The sequence below is a fragment of the Eschscholzia californica genome, unplaced genomic scaffold (genome assembly GCF_041429995.1).
Source record: "Eschscholzia californica isolate CP2 unplaced genomic scaffold, dmEscCali1.0.p SCAF_1, whole genome shotgun sequence".
In the NCBI taxonomy this organism is placed as follows: Eukaryota; Viridiplantae; Streptophyta; class Magnoliopsida; order Ranunculales; family Papaveraceae; genus Eschscholzia; species Eschscholzia californica.
Window position 1 is genome coordinate 56941899 of NW_028238198.1, and position 24555 is coordinate 56966453.

Sequence of the window (24555 nt, forward strand, 5' to 3'; positions counted from 1 at the left end):
CTCCGCTGGATCCTCAGCCACCGAACCATCCTCCCTGGTGAGTCTAGTAATAGCATTCCTAGACTTCCGCTCTTTGATAGAGTTGTGAAAGTAAGCTGTATTGCTGTCATCAAGAGTAAGCCATTCAACTTTAGCACGTTGTCGGAGCATTGCCGTTTAAGCCCGAACAACGTTACTATATTTTCAGTAGCTTCTCTCTCTTGCCTCCGTAAAACCGGGTTTGCTGGATCACCCTGCAATTGGACCTGCACTGAATGTAAAAAATTACCGTTAATGGTTACCTGATTCGTCACCCCATTGAACCGATCTTTCTTCCATTCATTTAACCGAGCATTCAAAGCCTTGAGCTTTGTCACCATTCAAAATATCTGGTTACCCCGTACTGACTCCTTGTATACATCAGCAACAAGAGCTTTAAACGTGGGAACCTCCGTCCAGGCATTAAAGAACCGAAACGGAGTTCGCCGGTGTATGTTAGGTGCAACGAGCAGTATAATAATAGGTGAGTGTTCTGAGTCCCCTGCCGGTAGAAAGTCTGTTTTAGCTAGAGGAAAACAAGTCAGCCACCCACTATTAATAAGTGCCTGATCAATCTTGGAACTGATGTTCGCAACTCCCATCTGCCTGTTAGACCAAGTATAAAAACAACCTGTATACGAGCAGTCGAACAATCCCAAATCGGTTACACAGTCAAACATCTCATTAGAACCTTGAGATGGCGAGGTATTACCACCTCTTTTCTCAGTAGCCAAGATCGTGGTATTAAAGTCACCTAGCACCAACCAAGGAGCCTCGGAGCCCATCATAAGAAGCTCAAGGTCCCTCCATAGCTCCCGGTGATGAACAGTAGTACTATTACTTCCGTACACCACTGCCAAACGAAAACCCGAGCCATCTGTGAACCGAACACCACCTGCAATAACTTGCCCTCTAACACAGAACACAGTAAAATCGACCCTAAAAGGGTCCCAACCAATCCAAATCCGGCCTCCCGAAACAGCCGTATAGTTATCAATAAAAGTCCAGTTGGAATTAAGACTTCGCTGAATACGAGTCTTATTAACCTCCTGAACATGAGTTTCTAGCAATCCACACAAACCAATTTTATTCAATCTCATAAAATCACGCACACTCTTCGTACGGAGAGCGTCATTAAGACCTCTCACGTTCCAACATGCAAGATTAATCATTTAACTATTGGGAGGTATCCTCGACCTCCGTAGAAGTCTTGGTAGTGTTATCCAGTCGCATACTAGTCAAATCGGGATTGGTTGCCTCATGTGTGTCATGTAAAGTGGGACTAGTTCCCTCATGATGGGAACGGTCATTTGCAGGTAACCTCCCCTCCGGCTCACCCTCATGTGCATCAATGTCTAAATTTCCAAAAGTGGAAAGAGCCGAGAAAGAATTACCTTCCTTGGTTGTTGATCAAGCTTTTCTGGTTGATCTCCACCGAGATAGAGCTTGCTGCCCTTAGATTTAACCACCGACCATCCTTCATTGTTATTTCTGTTATCCTCACGCGTTTGCTGAATTTCTCGAGCTGGGACCATTGCCGGACGTTTCCTCCCACCATTTTGACCACCCGAACCAAACCCCTTACTAGATTTAAAGTTCGTTTGCTTCCCATTAAACTTTCTCATTTGATTTGTTGTTACCGTACCTTGCTGGTTCGCCCGAGCCTTAGGGTTACCATCCGGTGCTCTGTCTTCTCTAAGTTGCTAGTTTTTGACGACTTGGCCTGTAACATTTTCAGCAAGTTTTGGTCGCTTAGGACACGTCGAGTCATCATGCCCAAACACATGACACATCATACACTTGCTGGGTTTCCATGAATATTCTACTTGCACCTTTACTATATGATCTGAATTACCATCTTAACTCGAACTTCAATCTCGTCGGGTAAACCCCTATTCACTTGAACTTCAACACACACCCGTGCAAAGGCCATTCGCTCCTTGGATTCCGTACGACTATCTTGCATAAGAGGAATACCCAACACACTAGCAATGTGTGAAATTCCTTTGGAATTCCAGAATAGAAGAGGAATATTTCTCAAGCTTACCCATATGGGTATCGTCTTCATTTCTTGGAGTTCCTGTTCAATGTGAAGCTTCCATGGCCTTACTATAAAGACCCGACCCGCGATAAAGATAGTTTCGTGTTCCAATGCTCGTTTCCTGTCTTCTAAAGATGAGAACTTAATAACATAAACTGAACTCCCATCTACTGTGAGTGTCATCTCACCCTTCGGTTGCCATTGTTTCACTAAGACACTCTTGTACCAAACCAAATCCCATTCTCTCGCCGACGAAACTACCAATGAGTATGTTGTCGAAGGACTGAAATTCGTTTACAAAATCTGAGGTATTCAATTCTGCCATGAAACGACCTTCTAAGACAGTGGGAGGGACATAGTTCAAAGCAGCTCGAGTGGGTTCTATTTTGTTGCTGAATAGTTCTGTCCAATGAGAACGAATTGGGGTACCCTCTCCCAGATTTCTGGAGGCACCCAGATTCATATGATCAGTTTCACGTGAATCTGTTCTTGCCGGAACCCTAGCAGCAGCCGGAAACCTAAAATCTGGTGTTGCCGTCGCCGGTTGCTGCCTTCCTGGATCTGCTATGTTTGTGTTAACCAACTCCATTGGATTACGAAGAATACTTGAAAACATGTTGTTTCTAATAGATTCAGCGAAAGTGTTAGTACCCATCATCTTCTTCTTGTTCGTCCCTGAACTTGTTCCAAGAGCCGTGCCTCCTTCAATATGAACAACATTCTTTGGAGTTGATTTATGGGGCTTAGGAACTCCTTTTGATAGGCTAGAAACCTGGTTTGCTGTTGCCTTGAAAATAATGGGGACAGAGACATGATCAGTCCTACCTATGCTCGGTTGTGTCTGTTTAGCCGCCATGGAAGCATCATCCTCCATTTCATCTTCTTCACCTTCACTGATGACACGGTTTCCAGTCAACAAGAACCGCCCCTCTCCTATCTCTCCATCATCTCTTAAGCTAGTATCTTTGCCGTGAGAAAGCTCCTTCATGGCCGGAAAATCCAACCAGCAGCCTTTCCGATCAGCAAAACCTTAGAAAAACCCTAAAAAATCACTTTTCACGTCACTTTCTCTCTCCTCACGGGATTTTCTCAGAAACCAGCAATGTTTCCATAAGGAAGGAGAAAAACACAGACAACCACCTAGTGTCGTCCTACCTTCACCACCATGAACTGAACTCTTTTTGAAGGTTACCATTAACTCGTGGAACACACCCCTCCTTTATAACTTTCGGTTTTGCTGTAGCTTTGAAACACAAACTAACAGAACCGAGATCATCTTTTGGTGATTCATTGATTGTGATCGGCTTTTTGTGTTGCAACACTATAGAAGTTTCGTCCATGTTTGCTGCAACCGAGTTACCCTCTATCATCTCATCTACTTCATCTTCACTTGGTATTCGGTTAGCAGCCAGCAGGAAACGACCTTCTCCTATCTCTCCTTCATCCCTTAAACTAGTATCTTTGCCGTGAGAAAGCTCCTTCATGGCCGGAAAATCCAACCAGCAGCCTTTCCGATCAGCAAAACCTTAGAAAAACCCTAAAAAATTACTTTTCACGTCACTTTCTCTCTCCTCACGGGTATTTCTCTCTCCTCTCCACTTTTCGCTCTGTTTTAAAAAAAATATTAGGGTCTCCAGTTTGGTGCAGTTTCATATTGCTACAGTTTCGTTTACAATTTGACGGGTCGATACAGTTTTGTTTACAATTTGAGGGGTCGAAATTGAGGTAAAAGTCCAAAAACATCATTTGGACTGGATTTTTAGGACATATGAAACATTTCCGATGATAGAAAACTACAACTCATGCAAAAAAAAAATTTGTTCCACAGTTTGGTGCAGTTTCATATTGCTACAGTTCCTTTTACAACTTTAGGAGTCGATACTGTTTTGTTTACAATTTGAGGGGTCGTAAAACCCAAAAAACATAAGATGCAATGGAATTTTAGGACATATGAAACATATTGGATGAAAAAAATCACAACACGTGCGAAAACATTTATTACACAGTTTAGTGCAATTTTTTTTTTTTTGATAATGATAAGCGGGAGGTGCCCGAACCGAATACAAAGGAACAAAAATTCAAAAAAACAGCAAAGAAATCAAAATTACATCAAATCATTAGCCCCACCCTTTCCTCATCCGCACTGTTCCTCTCGAGTCCGCATTAACAATATTGACTAATTACGCCGGTAGTTGACTAATATTCAAGTGAGTTACACCCGGTCCAAGCTTCATCTTCGACAAGAAATCAGGAGCCTGATTGGCTTCTCTATAGACATGAAAAACCCGAAAACTCCGAAATTGGCTCCGAAGCCTCTGAACTCTCTTCCACAACCGCCTTGCCCTCCATGGTAATCTCTGATGTGGTTTTGCAAGAAGTAACTTGATATTCATCGAGTCAAGACCAAGTTCAACGTCCTGCAGTCCGGCACTAAGTGCTAACTCCAATCCCAACTCAACACCCTGCAGCTCGTGTATGAAGATAGTCTGTCCATCAACCTGACCTGTGGCTGCTCTGACAACAATCCCCTCCGAATCTCGAATAATGGCTCCATACCCCCGCTTCCACCTCGTTCAGTGCACCATCAGTATTAATCATATATCTCCCTACCGTCGGCCGAGTCCATTTACATGGAGTGTAGACTGGCTTTTGGAGAGAGATGATAAGATTCCAGCGATCAATGGTTCTCCGATTCTCCTCTGTATCTTCAAACCGTTTGGTAGCAGTGTTCAGCTTGATCCTCACTTCATCACAGATAGTGTGTATAATCAGCCCCGGTGACATGACATTACTTCTAAATACCCTGTTATTCCGCTCCTTCCAAATATGATAGACATAGGCATTTAGAAGCAAACGACCCACTCAGGCAGCGATAGAGAGCCCACCAAAGTGATTGATACACCACAGTAGCTCCCCTTCCCAATCAGCGGCACATCTCTCTGAAAACCCATCTTGAGTAATAGCGATTCCCATATAATCTTTGTGACCGAACAACCAAAGAATAAGTGGAAATCCGTTTCTTCATCTCCCCCACAGAAAACACACGTAGTGTCTATAACCATACCCTAACTAGCCAGAAGCGATCTAGTTTTGAGGCGTCTTCGAAAAGCAAGCCACGTGATGAAGCAATGTTTGGGTATACCACCCGGTGACCATACTAATGAGGTCCAGCTCAATCGAGTTCCTCTAGGTCGAATTGCTTCATACGTCTCTTTGAGAGTAAACTCTCCATTCTGGCTAGGCATCCAGATCACCTCATCTCTGAAAGTACTATCTACCACAACCTCTCTAGCCTCGACTGCGATAGTCCCTAGCATGGCTGCAACATGAGTAGGGAAGACCCAACCTGACTGCCCAATAAACTGAGAAACCCGGGCATCCAAATTAAGGTGAGAATCATATCTGTGCGTCTCCTCAAAAGCATCAAGTAGAAGACCGCGAGGATGCCATAAATCAGTCCAGAATTTGGTATTATGACCATCCCCCAAAGAGGTAAAAATGAGTCTCTGAGATGTCGGCCTGCTGGCTAGAATCCGACGCCAACACCACGAACTTCTACTCGAAGCCGATAAAGTCCAGAAGTGTTGATCTTTGATGAGATTATTTCTCACCCATTCAGCCCACAAGGTCGTCTTACCACTAACCAGATCCCATACATGACGAAGGTTTGATGCTTCGAAGAGCATCTCGATATTGCGAAATCCAAGCCCTCCTTCGTCAGTTGGGTAACATAAGTTTTCCCAACCAATGGGAGCCCTCTTACACCCCATATCAGCACCTGACCAAAGGAACTTACTGAAGATGGAGTTGATGTCGTTCATAACCCCTTTGGGAATAACAAACACCGCTGCCCAATATAGTAACATGCTGTTCAAAACCACCTTAATGAGAAGGACACGCCCCGCAAACGATAAAAAGCGACTCTTCCAAGATTGGATTCGTCCCTTGATTTTATCGATTAACGGGATGCAATGACTATAGGTAAGACGAGAAGATATGAGGGGCAATCCCAGGTATCGAATAGGCAGAGAACCAGTACCAAATTCCAGGATAGTGGTGATATCACTTTGACCTTGAGCCGAAAGACCAGCAAAGAAGATAGTGTCTTAAGCACGTTGGCCTGCAACCCCGTTGCCCGATGAAAACCAATTAGCACACCTTTTAAAGCTTGAGCCGAACCCGTGTCTCCTCGAAAGAAAACCATGAGGTCGTCTGCAAAACAAAGGTGAGTAACCTTCGGGACTAGACACTGAGGGTGTAACAGGAACCGACCTGCCCTTTCCTCTCGATCAATAAGAACCGCAAATACCTCCATCATTAAAACAAACAAATATGGAGATATCGGACAGCCTTGCCGTAAGCCCCGTTTCCCATCAAAATAACCATGGGCTTCACCATTGACCAGAATAGAGAACTTAGATGTAGTAACACAAGCCCGTATCCATTCTATAAATATCCTTGGAAAATGAAACTTACCGAGGACTGAGAATAGTGAAGACCAACGGACTGTGTCATATGCCTTCTTAAGGTCAATCTTAACCGTACACCGAGCTGGACCTGTGGGTCGATGGTAATTCCGGACAATCTCATGGGCTAACATGATATTGTCCTGAATGGTACGGCCAGAAATAAAGGCTGACTGGTTCGGACTAATCATCGAATAAATAACTCCTTTCAGTCGTATAGTGAGTATCTTGGTAATGCATTTATACAACACATTACAACAAGATATAGGTCTAAAGTCTGAAATTGAAGAAGCATTATCGATTTTAGGAATAAGAGTCACAAAAGTAGAGTTTACCTCTTTGAGAAGTTTCCCAGAGCTGAAGAAGTTCTGAATAGCCTCCACAAAGTCATCTCCCACGATCGACCAACACGCCTTAAAAAAGTGAGAAGAGAACCCATCCGGCCCCGGCGATCGATCAGAACCGATAGTTTACAAAGCAGCATATATTTCATCTCTGGTCACCCTCATAATAAGAAGAGCTCCTTCAGCTTCCGTCAGCGGGCGTAAGAACTCCACATTAGATATGTGATCTAATGCTTCATTATCCTCATCCTCTCGACCGAATAAGTCCCGATAGAAATCCACACACATATTAGCTATTTCCACTGGATCCTCAGCCACCGAACCATCCTCTCTGGTGAGTCGAGTGATAGTGTTCCGTGACTTCCGCTCCTTAATAGAGTTGTGGAAATAAGCTGTATTGCTGTCATCGAGAGTGAGCCATTCAACTTTAGCACGTTGTCGGAGCATTGCTGTTTCAGCCCGTACAACGTTACTATAGTTTTCAGTAGCTACTCTCTCTTGCCTCCGTAGAACCGGGTTTGCTGGATCTCCCTGCAATCTGACCTGCACTGAATGTAAAAAATTCTGGTTAATGGTTACTTGGTTCGTCACCCCATTGAACCGATCTTTCTTCCATTCATTCAAACGAGCCTTAAGTTTAGTCACCATTCGAAACATCGGATTACCCCGTACTGACACCTTCCATACATCAGCAACAAGAGCTCGGAACGTGGAATCCTCCGTCCAGGCATTGAAGAACCGAAACGGAGTACGCCGGTGTATGTTTGGTGCAGCAAGAGGAATAATGATAGGTGATCTGAATCCCCAGGCGGTGGGAAATCTGCCTTAGCTAGAGGAAAACAGGTCAACCAACCACTATTAATGAGAGCCCGATCAATCTTGGTACTCACATTAGCAGCTCCCATCTGCCTGTTAGACCATGTGTAGAAACAACCTATAAACGGGCAATCGAACAATCCCAGGTCGGTAACACAATCAAACATCTCATTGGAGCCTTGAGACGGTGAGCAATTACCGCCTCTCTTCTCGTTGGCCAGCATCGTGGTGTTAAAGTCACCTAGCACTATCCACGGAGCCTCAGAACCCATCATAAGAAACTCAAGGTCCCTCCAAAGTTCCCGACGACGAACGGTGCTATTGCTTCCATACACCACTGCCAAGAGAAAACCCGAACCATCTGGAAACCGAACACCACCTGCAATAACTTGTCCCCCAACATGGGACACAGTGAAATCAACCCTACTCGGGTCCCATCTAATCCAAATCCGACCTCCCGGGACAGCCACATAGTTATCAATAAAAGTCCAGCTAGAATTAAGGCTTCGCTGAATGCGAGTCTTATTAATTTCCTGGACATGAGTTTCTAGAAATCCACATAAACCAATTCTATTCAATCGCATAAACATACGGAGAGTCATTAAGACCTCTCACGTTCCAACATGCAAGATTAATCATTAAAACTATTGGGAGGGCTTTTCGACCTCCGTGGAGGTCTCTAGGTTGTTGTCTTCTCTCGTAATACTCATGTGAGGGTCTAGTTCAGATTGTGAGCTATGCATCAAGTGATCTTCTTCATCATGAAAATTGTGATCTCTTCCCGAGGCCTCCCCCTCTGGCTCTCGGAGACGAGTTTCCGAGTCGGTATCATCTGAATTTGACAAGGCTAAGAAAGAATTACCTGATAAGATACCAGCCGAACCATGTTGTGCAATTGGAATCAACGCCTTCTTTGCCATCTTTCTACGTGGTTGATCTGACTTTTCCATTTGACCCGCACCTATAGTGAACTGATTTGATTTCGATGGAACCACCAACCAATCACCATTTTGTCTCGTCCCTCCTCCACACTATGTTGGCCTGATTCTCGGTTTGTTAATGTTGCTGGGCGTTTACGACCACCACCAGCTCGGTTTGCTGCAGCCCCATGGACGTTTTGAGTACCTTGTTGCCTCTCAATTAAGTTATTGTTACTCTTCCCCGAGGATATCAAAACCCGTTGGTCAGATTGTTGCTTATGAGAACTTGTTGTTCGGTTATCACCCTTTGGTTGGTTTGTATCGCTAGTAGGGACAGTAGGGTGACCAAAAGATTTTGGTTGTTTAGGACAATCTTAATCAGCATGACCGAATACTTGACACCCTTCACACCTATCCGGCTTCCATGAATACTCCACTTGCACTTTTACCATGTAATCGGAAGACCCCTCTTTAACTCGAATGTTTACTTCATCCGGTAAACTCTTATCAACTTTTACCTCCAACACACACACGTGCGAGTGCCATCCTCTCTTTCGATTCCGTACGACTGTCTTGCATGAGAGGTACACCCACCACGCTAGCAATATAAGAGATTCCTTTCGTATTCCAAAGCAAAAGTGGAATGTTCCGAAAACAGACCCAAATAGGTATAGTTTTCAATTCTTGAAGCTCTTGTTCAACATTATGTTTCCATTGTCGAACTACAAAGAGTCTCCCCGCAATAAATATCGGCTCATGTTCCAATGCCCTTCGTCTATCATCCGACGAAGAAAACTTTATAACGTAAGCTGAATTACCATGCACAGTGAGCTTCATATCCCCTCTCGGTTTCCATTGTTTCAACAGCACACTATGCACCAATCCATACCCCAACCTTTCACCAACAAAGCTGCCAATAAGAATATCTTCGAAAGTTTTAATTTCATGTGTGAATTCAGTAGCATTCACTTCAGCAACTAGGTTTCCATCTCTCTCCTTAGGTGGGAAATAACTCAGTTCAGCACGTTTTAAGACTTGCTGTTTTGTAAATAGAGAACTCCAATTAACAGGTCCGTGTAAATCACCATGGATATTTTTAGAAGCACTCACCTGATCAGGCCCAACACCTTGTCGTCCCTCTCCATTGGAAAACCTAGTTTCTGCCAAAACCCTAATTCCCTCTGAGTTTTCAATCGGTGTTGCACATGGTGAGTATTCAGTCGAGTTTGTTATGATTCTGGTTGTTTCGCTTGTTGGATTCCGAAGAACTCCTGAGAACATGTTGTTACGTATAGCATTTGCTAGTGGACTATTACCCAAGACCATCTTCTTCCCCATTACTGTTCTTTTTTCTTTTGCACGAACAGGAGTTGTAGTTACTCCTTGCTGAACTTGTGATGTAGACCCATCATCATTCAGTTTTGATTTTGATGTTGCCTTAAAGAGAAGACCAACTGAATGAGTAGTATCCATGACTGTTTCTGGTTGTTCTTCACATGAAACCAGTGAGGTTTCCTCATTCATCTCTTCCTCTTCATCTTCACTTGGTAAACGGTTTGCAGCCAATAAAAACCTTCCTTCACCGATTTCTCCTTCATCCCTCATACTAGGATCAATTCCAATATGAGAATCAATCATTGCCGCAGAGAAACCAGACCAGAAATCAAGATTTCTGATCACAAAAACCTAGAAAACGTCCAAAAATCACCACTTTCTCTCTCCTCACGGGATTTTCTCTCTCCTCTCAGCTTGTTATTCAAAGAAGTATTATTGCTTTTTTAGGGAAGAATATCACAGCCATACTTAACAGCTAGAAGGAGCCCTCTTTCCACCCCCTGAAGCTCATGGTGCACTACAGACACAGGATCAGCAGCACCATGAGCAGCAGCAAGTACCTGACCTCTATGGTCCCTCATCACACAACCATAACCTGCTGAATCCCTGCAAAAGGAGCCATCAACATTGAGCATAACAAACCCAACAGCAGGCTTCTTCCATTCACACAATGTAACAGCAGCAACAGCAAACTCAAAAGTTAGATTAAAGTTGAGAGCAGTCCTCCTGCTCCTCTGATTATCTTTTGCCTTAACCTTCAACCCAGAACACTTCATCCTGATATCAGCTACAATTCTCCTCAAAACTTCCCTCTCTGATTCAGCTTTACCAGCAAAGACCCTTCTATTCCTCTCAAGCCAAATATGATAAACATAGGCATTAAAGGCCAATTTACCAACAAGAGCAACCATATCCTTTCCAGCAAATGGCTTGACTAACCAGGCCACTTCTTGAGTCCAATCAGACTTAGATATCTTAGAAACAGCAAGAAGTTCCAAAATAGATTTCCAAACAACACAAGAAAAGCTGCAAGAGAAAAGAAGATGAAAATCATCCTCCACATAACAAGCACATAATACACAAGTATTGTCAGGGATAACACCCCACTTATGAAGCTTATCCTTGGTCTTCAAGGCCCTTCTCATAGCTACCCAGGTGATAAAACTTTGCCTAGGTATGTTATGAGAAAACCACACAATAGCACTCCAAGGAACAACTTCTTCTTTTCTTCTAATGGCCTCATAAGTTTCTTTAAGAGTAAAGAAGCCAGATTGACCTGCTGTCCACACCCTCTCATCATCAAAACCAGCCTGAATACCCACCTCAGGTAATCTATCCAAAATCTCAACCAAAGCTCCTTGAAGCATATGAGGAACAATCCATTCACCATTAGAGATACAGACACTGACCTTAGCTGAAGCATTAAGCCTGCTATCAAGCCTAAAGAAAGAGTCCAAGAAAGGATAAAGAACACCCAAGGGGTGCCACACATCAAACCAAAAATCAGTGCTCTTACCATTGCCTATAAGAACCTTGGCAAGGTTAAGACCTTGTTCTCTGCAATTCAATATACATCTCCAACTCCATGAAGAGTCCCGAGGAACTTTCATGACCCAAAAATCATTCCCTGAAATCAAATTGGCCTTAACCCAGGAAACCCACAAAGTATCCTTACTAATGAACAACTCCCATATATGTCTCGGGGTAGTAGCAGTGTTAAGAGTCAATAAATCCCTAAGGTTCAAACCACCTTCTTTATAGGGCAGACACACCACACTCCTACTAATAGTAGCCCTCTTAGCTTTCAAATCAGTACCAACCCAAAGGAAGTTATGAATGATAGAGGAGAGCTCTTGAAAGACCCTCTTAGGCAGAACAAAAGAGCTAATCCAAAACATAACCATGCCATTGATAACAGAAGTAATAAGAGTAACTATACCAACATATGAAAGGAATTTAGACTTCCAAGATTGTACCTTCTTAAGCACCCTATCAAGCAAGGGCTGACAATCAGCATAGGTCAATCTAGAAGAGAGCAAGGGAACCCCAAGATATCTAACTGGCAAGGCAGCTACATCAAATCCCAACACAACCTTGATAACCTCAAGGGTGCCAGCATCCACACCACCAGCAAAGATAGAGCTCTTCATGTGATTAGCTTTCAATCCAGTGCATAAGGTGAAGCTCTCTAAAGCACCAGCCAAGGCATTAGCAGACTCCACATCCCCTTTAAGAAAGACCAAAAGATCATCTGCAAAACTAAGATGAGTAATAATAGGACTAGAACACTTAGGATGCAAATGAAAACTACCATCCCCAACCTTCTGCAGCAAGAAAACATTAAGGACCTCCATAACCATCACAAAAAGGTAAGGAGACATAGGACACCCCTGTCTCAAGCCCCTCTTCCCCCTGAAATAGACAAAAGAACTCCCATTCACCATAATAGAGAACCTGGAAGTAGAAACACAGATCCTAACCCAATGAACAAACTCCATAGGAAACCCAAAAAGCTGCATAATCTTGAATATAGCTTCCCATTCAACTGTGTCATAAGCTTTCTGAAGATCAATCTTCACAGCACACCTAGGAGGGCCTCTACCCCTGTGATGATTCCTGGTAAGCTCATGAGCTAAAAGGATGTTATCCTGTATAGCTCTTTCAGCAATAAAAGCAGACTGACAAGGACTTATCAACTCAAAAATCACCCTCTTCATCCTCAAAGTGAGAATCTTTGTAATACATTTATAAATAACATTACAACAAGATATAGGCCTAAAATCAGTTACCCTAGAAGCATTAGGAACCTTAGGAACCAAGGTAACTAAGGTAGAATTTACCTCACCAAGCAGCGTTCCAGAAGAGAAGACCCTAGCCACAGCCTCACAGAAGTCATCTCCCACAATATTCCAACAACACTTAAAGAAATAAGATGAAAATCCATCTGGCCCAGGGGCTTTATCTGACCCAATGGTGGAAAGAGCATAAACAATCTCTTCTCTAGTCACTTTATCAATCAAACCAGCAGCCTGGTCACTAGAAAGAACATGAGCAAACTTCACCCCCTCCAGCCTCTCAGGAAAATCAACATCAAGAGATACACCAAACATGTTCTGATAGAAATCCACACACTCAGTAGCCACCTCTTGACATAAAGATAATTTCTCACCAGCCCCATTAAAGAGAAAAGGAATATTATTCCTGGATCTTCTCTCTTTCATGGAACTATGAAAAAACTTGGTATTCCCATCCCCAAGCTGAATCTTCTAAACTCTAGACTTTTGCTTCATCATGGCTTCCTCAGTCCTTGCCAATCTAACATAAGTGCCAACAGCCTCCCTCTCAGCCTCCCTCACCTGGCTCAGAATGAAGGAGAGACTGCATCATATCCATAGACTCCCTAGCCTCCTGAACCTGCATAGAAAAGTTATGAAACCTAGCTCTCTTCCACTCATTCAAAACAGACTTAACCTTTTTCAGTTTGCACACCAGTCTATACATTGGGTTGCCCATCACTTCCATGCTCCAAGCATTCTTCACTAACTCCATAAACCCTTCCTCATCAACCCAACAGTTAAAGAATTTGAAGGGTCTAGGACCAGCACCACCCTTCTCAAGAAGAGACACAACACAAGGACAATGGTCTGAAACACCATGATTTAGAAACTCAGCCCTTGCATTAGGAAAGCCAGACACCCATTCAATATTAACCAATGCTCTATCTAGCTTTTCTCCTATATGCCCATCACCACTCTGTCCATTAGACCAAGTAAAAAAATTACCAGAATAAGGACAATCAAACAAATGAGCATCCCAAATACAGCCCCTGAAGTCAACAATATCACAAGGCCTAACAGCAGCCCCACCTATCTTATCTCCAGCCTCTAAAACTGAATTAAAATCACCCATGACTATCCAGGCCAGATCATAATTCCTAGCTACCATTCTTATCTCATTCCAAAGTCTTCTCCTGGAACTCCCATCATTATGGCCATACACAATACTCAGAAGAAAAGACCTACCATCCTTCATAGTTAACATAGCAGTAACCATCTGGTCAGATAAAGAAATAACATATAACCCTATCTGAGAACCATCCCATAAGAGCCAAATCCTGCCTGTCCTATCCCATTCATAATTAGCAACCCAATTCCAAGTAGGCAACAATCTTCTTCTAACAACATCCTTATTATCCATATCAACATGAGTTTCAATCACACCACAAACACACACATTATTAGTCCTAATAAGATGAATGATTTCTCTAGTCTTCAAGGCATCATTCAAACCTCTAATATTCCAGCAAGCTAAATTATCCATGAGAGTCACTAGGAAAGGAAGATTTACCTCTACCTCTATTAGCTCTCTTACCACCACCAGCTTTTCCTTCAAACACTCTAATACCACTGCCTACTGGACCAACCAAAAGAGGAGCAGCAACAGCCAAGGGTTCCTTGATTACATCAGACCCCTCAAAGTGAATACTTCTATCTTCTGCATCCCCATCTGCCTCATTGCTAGATAATGGTACCAATGCCAGAGAACCAGCAGCAAACATACCACCACCACTACTCAACTCATCATTAAACCCTCTCATAGGACAACCATCAAAAACAAATTTCTTAGAATCAGAAGGACTAGCACCCCTAGTCATGGCCTTTCTCTTGCCAGAATGTCTACCTTTTACCTCAGTCCACTCTTCTTCTACCATAGCAGTATCATTATTCTCTTTACTACCAGAAGGCTCACCAGGCTCCTCACCCATCTTCTCAACAGTATCATCTCTAACCTCCTTAGGTTTCCACACCTGTTGAACAGGACTGGATACTTTGATACACTTAGCTGTGGAGTGTCCTAACACAGCACACTTAGAGCAAAAGAGAGGTTTCCAGTTATACTCCACTACAACATCCACATCTCTCACACCATTTAGAAACACAGGAATGACTTTAGATAATTCCTTATCAAGACTAACTTCAACACATACCCTGGCATAGGCCATCCTAGCCTGGGTAGTAGTAGGACCATCAAGGAATAGAGGTTTCCCAATTCAACTAGCCAATGACTGCAGTCCCTCCTCATCCCATAACACAATAGGTACATTCCTCAAATTGACCCAAATAGGGATAGTCTTAAAGCTAGCCATCTCCCTTTCAATATTAAGACTCCAAGGCCTCACTATAAAAATCCTTTTAGCAATAGTAATAGGCTCATGCTCCAAGATACGAATTCTGTCTTCCTCAAGATCAGGTTTAATAATAAAGACACTATCCCCATGAATAGTAATAGACACAGTGCCCTTTGGCCTCCAAACATTCATCAAATTCCTCCTAACAACCTCAAAAGACAATCGACCACCAATAAAACTACCCACAACCCACCTCTCACACTCACTGATCCGAGTCTGTAGATTAGGAGTAACAAAACGTACACCTCTCACACCATTAATATCAGTAGGGGGAACATAAGATAAAGGTTTCCTACCTGGAACATTGTGTCGAGCAAACAAACTAGCCCAGTTAGTAGTAGAATGCTCATTGTCACCAACACCTCTCTGGTTTGAAGGGAGTTCTGTTTGAGGTCTTTCATCAAACACCTTGCGAGCACCAAACCTAAAAGAAGAACCCATACCAGAAGCACCAGAAGGAAGATTCGTAGGATTACCAAGAGCAGGATTAACCACCCTCATAGGTCCTCTCAACTTACTCAGGCCACCAACTCCATCAGACGAAGCAGCAGAAGAGCTCATCGATTCAAACATTACTGACTTCCCCTCACTCACCCCCTGTTTTGATCGATCCCCAGAACCAGGTTCAGGAGATCCATCACCAGAGGAAAGAAGGGGAACCTTCGTCTCCCTTTTCGCCAGATCCACTCAAGAGAGAAGATCCAGGAAGAAGGGAAGCAATCAGTAAGAAAAGAGAGAGAAGAACGATGAAAAAAAACAGAGAAAATGAACTTCAAACCAGTGGCCAATCAATAATGAACACTCGCCGGAAAATAGGACCGCCGCCACTCCAAGAAACTAGGGAAGTCGCTCAGCCCGAGAGATTCTCTCTCCTCGGCATCAATTTTGGGAGAATTGAAGTTGTGCCAGAGAACACTAGTCTTTTGCTTAGATTGAACATTACTAAGTTTATGATGTCTAAATGTGTGAAGGGGTTCAAATGGAAGGCTCCTACTGCAGGTTCAATATTGATAAATATTGATGGAGCCTATGATAAGGATTATGCAGGTTATGGAGCAATTCTCAGGGATGAATTTGGTAAAGTAATTGCAGCTGGGGCCGGGAGAGCTGATCCTAGTAGTGTGCTTGCTGGTCTGTGAGTTGCAAGGGGTCTTGTTGGGTCTGAAACTAGCTTGTGCTAGAGGTCTTAAAATGGCGACTCTTGCTACTGATTCAACAAATGCGGTTGTTGTGCTAAAATCTGATGGAGAGAAGCCCCCTTGGACTGCTTGGAGTTTGTGGCAGGAGATTAGAAGCTTGATGATGTAGTTTGAGCAATGTGTGGTGCACCATATTTTTCGTGAACTTAACCAGGCTGCAGACTTTCTGTCGCGTCTTAGTAGTAATGGAGTTATCCACTTGGATGTGGAGCATCTCCCAAGCAAGCTGACTTCTATAATGGATCAAGACAAGATAGGTGTGGTTCGCATTCGTAGATTTTGGCCAACTGAGAGTTGAGTGTTGTTCTGTTGTTTTCTTTGAGTTATTTTTTTTTTTGGAACATTGTGGCTTGCTATGATGTGGGACCTTTTGTATTAGCTTTTTTGTTTAATGGTTAGGGTCAGGGTCCCTATAATCCCTGTTGAATTGTTAAAAAAAAACTGCACCAAACTGTGACACGAACTTTTTCGCACGAATTGTGAGTTTTGTCATCCAATATGTTTCATATGCCTTAAGACTCCATTACATAGCGTACGAATCTAAAAAACCCTAGAGAGGGGAGAGAAGGTCCCCCGGCTGGTGCGATTTTGGCGGCGGCGGTTTTCTTTTTTCCGACAGTGGTAGTTAGTGTTTCTTCTTGGCCGGCATCGATTTTTACTGGGTTTTTTCTCCTTCTTTCTCGGATTAAGGCTACTTTTGTTCGAATTCAAGTTTCTCCTCCTCACTATTAGCTCCTTGGAGCTACAGTTTGTGGTGGTGGAGACCAAGGGTTCCCTCCAAGCTCCTGGCAATGGTTCTCCTGGTCTTGAGGGATCAGATAAACTGTCAAAACAGGCTAGTGTTGTTGAGGGGATGGTGAATTCAGTGGCTTCTAGTGGTGGGGTTAGGGTTTTGCATGCTCCAATGAGATTTCCAGTTACTACTCATTTTGATGGTGGATTTGTTGATGGTGATAGGTCAGAGCTTCCTTCTACCTATTCCTCTGTGTCTCAGGAGAAAGGTATGCATACTTCTCTGGATTGGGCTAAGCTTTTTGCTAAAAATCGAAGCTCTGGTAGGAGATCTTTAGAATTTTGTGATCGTATTTTAGTTAATGGTCGGACTGTTATCTTTTCCTCGAATTATCAGGAGCAGATTGAGGACTGTAGAAAATTGATTATTGAAATGTTTTTGGTAGTAAGCTTCCATTTATGGTTGTTAAGAGATCTTTGTTAGATATTTGGAAATCTAATGGGGATGTTTCATGATTTTGTGTATGTCATAAGAGCTTCTTTGGAGGAGGATAGATTAATGATATTGGAGCATGAACCTATCTTTGTGGCTAACAGAATTTTTATTGCTCGACCATGAACTCCTTTTCTTGAAAAGGAAGTTATGAGACTCAAGTCTATTTCCATTCGGGTTAAACTTAAGGGTGTTCCTATCCATCCGTGGCATGAAGAAGGGTTAGCTGATATTGTTAGCTCTCTTGGTAAGCCTTTGTTTCTGGATGGTCCTACCTCTTCTGGGTTGAGAATGGCCTATGTCAGGGTTTGTGTGGAGATTCCTATGGACAGGGAATTACCTCATGTGTTGGAACTGTGTGTGGATGGTGAAGATTTGGATATTGAAATTGAGTATGCTTGGAGGTCAAGGTATTGTGTTTATTATTGTGAATTAGGTCACAATTCTGGTTCCTGTCTTAAGTCTGCCAAGTTCAAGAAGAATACTGATGCTCAGGAAATGCATGATCCCGTGGAAAGTGAAAAAGTTGGTGAGCCTGTTGCTAGGAATGTTCCCTTAGCTGATACAGTGGTGCCTATGGAGGGTATTAATGTTGCTGGTGAGGGTTGGACTGAGGTGAAGTATAAAGGGAGTATGAAGAGGAAAGAAAGGGAATTAGGTGGCTTTGACGGTGGTGATAGTGGAGCTGGTAAGAAAGTTGTGGCTGGTGCTCATGAGGGTAGGAGGGAGTTAGGTGGTGTTGCTGGTAAATTGTCTAGCCAGGAACCTGTTAATAACTCTAAGCAGATTAATCTTGGTGGGAAGGAGAGGTCTCTGCTTATGAGGCCCAGCATGGTGGTTGAGGAAGGTGTGTGTTTTCCTGGTGAGGGGACATCTCATCACACAGTTGTTGAAAGTGGTAAGTTGTCTTGTTCTTAATCTAATCTTGTTGGTGACAATGTTTTGGTCTTTGAGACCAAGATTTTGAATGAGGCTAAAGACCCTAAGCCTAGGAAGGGGTCTTCTCATGCTATTAAATGATTAATATTGGAGGTTGGAATGTGAGGGGAATGAATATTCCTTCTAGAGCTGTGGAGGTTACTAAATTTATTAGGAACAATAATTTGTGTTTGTGTAGTCTTTTTGAGACTCATATTGATGTTGGTAGGAGTGAAGTGGTTAGGAGTGAAGTGGTTAGGAGGAGGCTGCTTCCCACTTAGAATTGGGTGAATAATTATGATTTTGATAGTGCAGGCAGAATATGGGTCTTTTGGGACTCTTCTGTTGTGAGTATGCAAGTTATTTTTTTGCATTGATGAGCAGGGTTTAAGGGGCCCGAAACAAAGAAACAAGCAAAAAGCAAAAAAAAAAAACTATACAATCATTACCAATGCTTCCTTAATCTAACTTTGCCTCGCAAGTCATCCTGCACAATCACACTCAAACCAGGAGGCAAGGCAATGGGATCAAGCTCAATCTCTGCAACAGGCTTCATCTTAGCTAAAAAATCAGCAGCCTGGTTTATCCCTCTAACAACATGCTTCACTTTACAAAATCTGAAATCAGCCCAGAGACTCTTTATACTCAACCAAACCTTCCAGGCAGTCCAGGGAGGCAATCCGTCAAAATTTGATAAGAGAAGACACACAGTCATGGAATCACTAGCAATAAGAACTTGGTCACAAAAGTGCTTCTTAGCTAACTTGAGACCAAGTTCAATGCCCTGCAGCTCATGAACCACAATGGACTGGCAAGGGGAAGAACCAGCACCCAGAGCAACCACTGTTCCTGTAGCATCCCTTATAATGGCACCATAGCCAGCATCATCATCATCAAGAGACCCATCAGTATTAAGAAGGAACCATCCTAAAGGAGGCCTCTCCCACTTATGACCTATGAGCTTAGGTTTAAAGAGACTCACATTTAAGTTCCAGCAGCTATCAAAAGTGGAATTTGGCTCATTATCCTCAATCCTACAGGTCCAAGGAGAAACCCTGATTCTGACTTCATTGACAATAAGGGAATACACATCAGTCACAAGGAGAGCTTTACCTCTGAACACTCTAGAATTCCTTTCAACCCAAACATGGTAGAGGAAAGCATTAAAAAAACCAGCTTACCCACTCTAGCCATTAGGGGCTCACCCTTGAAATGAGCAATGCACCAATCTATCTCAGCTTCCAAAGAGCCCAAGCATTGCCTATGAAAGCCAAGAGCATTTAACAGCCTCAGCCAGAGCTCTTGAGAAAAGGAACACTCAAAAAAGAGATGGAACTCAGCTTCAGTACTAGTGCCACACAGACCACAAGCAACCCCAATATCCATTCCCCATTGCTGGGAGTATGCAAGTTATTGACATGAATGCTCAACATATTTCTGTGATGGCTACCTTTGTTGATGGTAAGGCTTCTTTGTTTAGCTTTGTGTATGCTAGCAATGATGCTGTGACTAGAAGGGTTCTTTGGAGCTCTTTGAACAATCTAATAGAGTTATATCACTGTCTTTGGGTGGTGATGGGAGACTTTAATACTATTCTAGAGGTTAAAGATAAAGTAGGGGGTGCTGCTGTAAGGGAAGGGGGATTGGCTGCTTTCAGGAACTTTGTTCATGGAGCCAATCTCTTTGATTGTGCCTATTCTGGGTGTGAATTTACCTGGTCCAATAAACAAATTGGTGAGGGTGTTGTGGCTGAGAAACTGGATAGAGTCCTTCTTAACATTGAATGGGTTAGTTTGTGCCCCAATGCTACGACAGAGTTTTTTAATCCTCTAGTCTCCGATCACTCTTCTTTTGTGCTTTCTTTATTTGAGGGGATGGGTACAGGTCCTAGACCTTTCAAATTCTTTAATGCTTGGACTCAAGGTGAAGAGTTTATAGAGATTGTTAAGAAGGCTTGCCAGTATGTGGGATCCTATGTTTCAAGTTGTGTGCAGGTTAAAGAATGTAAAGAAGGCTTTGGTGAAGTGGAAAAAGCCAAATTTTGCTGGGTTTGGCTCTCAGGTACATCAAGCTAAGCAGGTTGTCGAGCTTTTTCAGACCAGACTGCAATTGGATCCTCTTGATGCAGCTACTAGGAGTCAGGAGAGGGTAGATGTAGCTTCTTATACTAAGCTTGCTAATACGGAGGAGTCAATGATTAGACAGAAGTCCAGGGTGCAGAAGATTGACTTGGGGGATCAGAATACTAAATTATGAAAGAGAGGAGATTTAGGAATAACATTCCATTCCTTTATACTGAAGAGGGTGTCAAATTGGTGCTTAATCAGGATGTGGCTAATGAGTGTGTGGATTTCACACAAGACTATTTGGTACCTCTGATTTAAATAGAAATGGCCTAACTTTGCTTGATTCTGTTAATTTTGACAGGTTAATTTCTTCTGAGTAAGCTTATGCCTTTACTGCCCACTTCTTCAAGGATTGCTGGAAAATTGTGGGAGATGATGTGGTCAATGCTATATTTAGGTTCTTCAAAACTGGGAAGTTGCTTGGAGAGGTAAACTCTACTTTGGTCTCCTTGGTTCCTAAGACTGCTGGTGCCTCTAGAATGACTGATTTTAGACCTATCTCTTGCTGTAATGTCATTTACAAATGTATTACCAAGATTTTGACCCTGAGAATGAAGAATGTTATAAGCCATCTTGTTAGCCCTTTCCAATCTGCATTCATCTCTGGTAGAGCCATTCAAGATAACATCCTTTTGGCCCATTAACTCATTAGAAACTATCTTAGGACTAAGGGTCCTGCTAGGTGTGCAATCAAGATTGATTTGCAAAAAGCTTATGATACTATTAAGTGGCGTTCTCTTCTGAAAATTATGGCTAAGTTTGGATTTCCTAAGCAGTTTATTCAATGGGTTAAAGTTTGCATATCTTCTCCTAAATACTCTTTTATGATCAATGGGTGTTGTTATGGTTATATTAAGGGTCAGAGAGGTATTAGGCAAGGTTGTTGCCCTATGTCCCTTTACCTCTTTGTATTGGTTATGGAGGTCTTTAATGTGCTCTTGGTCACTGAGGCTGCTAAGGGTAGATTTTTGCTCCATCCTAAATGTAAGAACCCTATGATCACCCATTTGAGCTTCGCTGATGACCTTCTGGTGTTTATGAAGGGTGATTTAGGCTCAGCCAGAGCTCTCTCACACGTTTTGGACTTGTTTGCTGAGGGTACTGGGTTGAAAGTTAATAGGGCTAAAAGTTCTATGTTTTCTGCTGGTTTGACTGATGAGATGACTCATGAGTTAAGGGACTGCCTTGGGTTTGTTTGTGCCTCCCTCCCTGTTAGATACTTGGGGGTCCTCTCATTTCTTCTAGGCTTAGCTATTATGACTGTTAGCCTCTTATTGACAAAGTTTTGAGTAGAATTCAGTCGTGGAAGATGAGGTTCTTATCTTATGCAGGGAGAATGACTCTTATTAGAGCTGTGCTCAATGGTATGGTTTTGTTCTGGTTCAGTGTCTTTGTTCTGCCTAAGAGGGTGATTAATGAGCTAGATAGGATTTTTATGAGATTCCTTTGGGATGGGCCAGACATGTCTGCTCAGGGTGCTTCTGTTAGTTGGGTCACTATATGCCATCCATTTAGAGAAGGGGGTCTTAACCTGAGAGACTTAGCAACCTTGAATGTTGCCTGTACTTTGAGACATATCTGGGAGTTATTCATGAGCAAACCCACTCAGTGGGTCCAATGGGTTCAAATGTATCTGATTAAGGATAAATGCTTTTGGTTTTTGTCAGTGAAGTGTGATGCTTCCTGGTGCTGGCGCAGAATTTAGCAATATAGGCAACAGGGAGTGAGATTCTGCTCAGTTCTGATTGGGAATGGCAAGGACACTTGGTTTTGGAAGGATCCCTGGCACCCTATGAGAATTTTGCTTCCTTTCTTCTCTGAACAGCTTAGGCATGATAGTATTCTTCATCTTAATGCTAAGTTGAGTGACTGTATGGTTGATGGTAATTGGGCTTTATCTTACCTTCATTCTATCTACTTGGGTCCTGTTGCTAGCAATTTGCATAAGGTGGGTGTGGCTGAGGGCTATGAGGATTCTAGGAGCTGGATAGTTAATGATAAAGGTGATTTCACCTTGAAGAGTACATATGAGGCCTTGAGAGAGGTATCCCCTTCTGTTTCTTGGTCTTCTCTTGTTTGGTTTAGTCATAATATTCCAAGGCACAACTTTATTACTTGGGTTGTTTTGCATATAGCAGTGAAGACTAAATTGAAATTGTACAAATGGGGTCTCAATATTGATGTAACATGTAGCCTCTGCTCTAAAGAGGGGAGGGTGATACTCACTTATTCTTCAATTGTAGCTATTCTAGAGGCATTTGGAGGAAGTTACTCAAGATGTTGGTGCTTAGACATGTTCCTTGTACCTCCTGGGACTCTATGATAGATTGGTGTGTCAGGATGTTCAGTGGCAAAGACAAGATTGCTATTCTTGGCAAATTGACCTTTAATGCTTTCATTTATCACATTTGGTGTGAGAGGAACATAAGAGTTTTCTCTAGCACTGGTGATTCTCAGGAGGGTCTGCTGAGGAGAATAATGGAAGAAGTTAGAATGAAGATGACTTGTCTTAGTTGTAGCACTGTTAGCAGTCCTAGAATGGATGAAATTGCTGGGCTTTGGAACCTTCAGTTGATTGCCACTCCTCCTAAGCTCACTCCTTGTTCTTGGATTGTTCCTAAGCCTGGTTTTATCGTATTAACACTGATGGGTCTTATAGTGCAGACCAGGCTAGTTTTGGGTGTGTTTTGAGGGATTTTGCAGGTATATAGTATGTGATGATCAGGCAGGGGCTACTCCTGTTAGTGTTATTCACCATGAGCTGCAGCCTATTGTGGTGGGCCTGATTACTGCCTTGGCTTATGGGTTTGATAGAGTGCAAGTGGCTACTAACTCTAAGTGTGTTTGTGATTTGCTGAATAGACCTGATGCAGTCCCTCCTTGGAAGTCCTTGAAAGTGTGGAGACGTATCAAGTGCAACATGGCCAAATTCAGTGATTTCAGCCTTGAACATGCATTGGGTTGTTTTGCATAGAGCAGTGAAGACTAAATTGAAATTGTACAAATGGGGTCTCAATATTGATGTAACATGTAGCCTCTGCTCCAAAGAGGAGGAGGATGATACTCACTTATTCTTCAATTGCAGCTATTCTAGAGGCATTTGGAGGAAGTTACTCAAGATGTTGGTGCTTAGACAGGTCCTTGTACCTCCTGGGACTCTATGATAGATTGGTGTGTCAGGATGTTCAGTCCTAGAATGTTTGAGGCAGAAATGATTAGAGGTTTTTTTGTTGTGTTTTTTCCTCTCTTTTTTATAACTCAATGGTTGTAATTTTCTTATGGGATCATATGTTTCTTGTGGGCTGCTTGGGGCTTTGTTTGGGCCGGGTTTTAGGTTGATGGCTTGTCTGTTGTCGTCTCTTTCTTGTTTGGGTTCGGGTTTCCCTTAAAACTTGCTGATTAATGCAAAAAAAAAAAAAAACAATATTGACTAATTCCACCGGTAGTTGACCAATATTCAAGTGAGTTAACCCCTGGCCGAGCTTCATCTTCGACAGGAAATCAGCAGCCTGATTGGCTTCTCTATAGACATCAAAAACCCAAAAACTCCGAAATTGGCTCCGAAGCCTCTGAACTCTCTTCCACAAACGCCTCGCCCTCCATGGTAATTTCTGATGTGGTTTTGCAAGAAGTAACTTGATATTCATCGAGTCGAGACCAAGTTCAACTTCCTACAATCCGGCGCTAAGTGCTAACTCCAATCCCAACTCAACACCCTGAGCTCGTGTATGAAGATAGTATGTCCATCAACCTGACCTGTGGTTGCTCTCACAACAGTCCACTAAAATGGAAGGGTGAGTGAGCTTCCCCATTCCATTTTAGTGGTTATTTCCATTCTTTAGAGATTTTGTTATAAAACTTGTTATCCTCATTTGTTTTGTATGTGTTGAGTTTCACTTTATTCCATGCTCACACATTAGAGTGAACCATTATTATCTATTTTAGAGTGATTTCATGTT

At 42.7% G+C, this 24555-nt stretch overlaps 4 protein-coding genes across 4 annotated transcripts; 1 reads left to right on the plus strand and 3 right to left on the minus strand.

Annotated features, from left to right (window-relative positions):
* Nucleotides 1-359: 359 nt before the first annotated feature.
* On the minus strand, nt 360-1190 carry LOC147567765 (uncharacterized). Its single transcript, XM_086658015.1, has one exon. The coding sequence runs from the start codon at nt 1188-1190 to the stop codon at nt 360-362; it is 831 nt and encodes a 276-aa protein (XP_086514141.1).
* A 12092-nt stretch (nt 1191-13282) lies between these two features.
* Nucleotides 13283-14137, minus strand: LOC147567766 (uncharacterized). Its single transcript, XM_086658026.1, has one exon. It carries the CDS (start codon nt 14135-14137, stop codon nt 13283-13285), a length of 855 nt encoding a protein of 284 aa, XP_086514152.1.
* A 4778-nt stretch (nt 14138-18915) lies between these two features.
* On the minus strand, nt 18916-19856 carry LOC147567767 (uncharacterized). The gene is made up of 2 exons (XM_086658035.1): nt 19652-19856; nt 18916-19535 (listed from the first exon to the last, which is right to left on the minus strand). Exons 1-2 carry the CDS (start codon nt 19854-19856, stop codon nt 18916-18918), a joined length of 825 nt encoding a protein of 274 aa, XP_086514161.1.
* Nucleotides 19857-19888: 32 nt separating this feature from the next.
* On the plus strand, nt 19889-22919 carry LOC147567768 (uncharacterized). The gene is made up of 7 exons (XM_086658036.1): nt 19889-20400; nt 20465-20684; nt 20798-20839; nt 20947-21024; nt 21454-21785; nt 21890-22079; nt 22422-22919. The coding sequence occupies exons 1-7, from the start codon at nt 19889-19891 to the stop codon at nt 22917-22919; spliced, it is 1872 nt and encodes a 623-aa protein (XP_086514162.1).
* The last annotated feature ends 1636 nt before the right edge of the window (nt 22920-24555 follow it).

Bases quoted from the DNA above. Each gene is read 5' to 3' on its own strand.
- LOC147567765 (XM_086658015.1), bottom strand. From the start codon at position 1,190: ATGATTAATCTTGCATGTTGGAACGTGAGAGGTCTTAATGACGCTCTC.
- LOC147567766 (XM_086658026.1), bottom strand. From the start codon at position 14,137: ATGGATAATAAGGATGTTGTTAGAAGAAGATTGTTGCCTACTTGGAAT.
- LOC147567767 (XM_086658035.1), bottom strand. From the start codon at position 19,856: ATGGATATTGGGGTTGCTTGTGGTCTGTGTGGCACTAGTACTGAAGCT. The intron at 19,536-19,651 runs GTAAGCTGGTTT...TTGTCAATGAAG, and splicing joins GCCCCTAATGGCTAGAGTGG to TCAGAATCAGGGTTTCTCCT.
- LOC147567768 (XM_086658036.1), top strand. From the start codon at position 19,889: ATGAATGCTCAACATATTTCTGTGATGGCTACCTTTGTTGATGGTAAG. The intron at 20,401-20,464 runs GTTTATAGAGAT...AGTTGTGTGCAG, and splicing joins GCTTGGACTCAAGGTGAAGA to GTTAAAGAATGTAAAGAAGG. The intron at 22,080-22,421 runs GTTAGTTGGGTC...TTCTCTGAACAG, and splicing joins TGTCTGCTCAGGGTGCTTCT to CTTAGGCATGATAGTATTCT.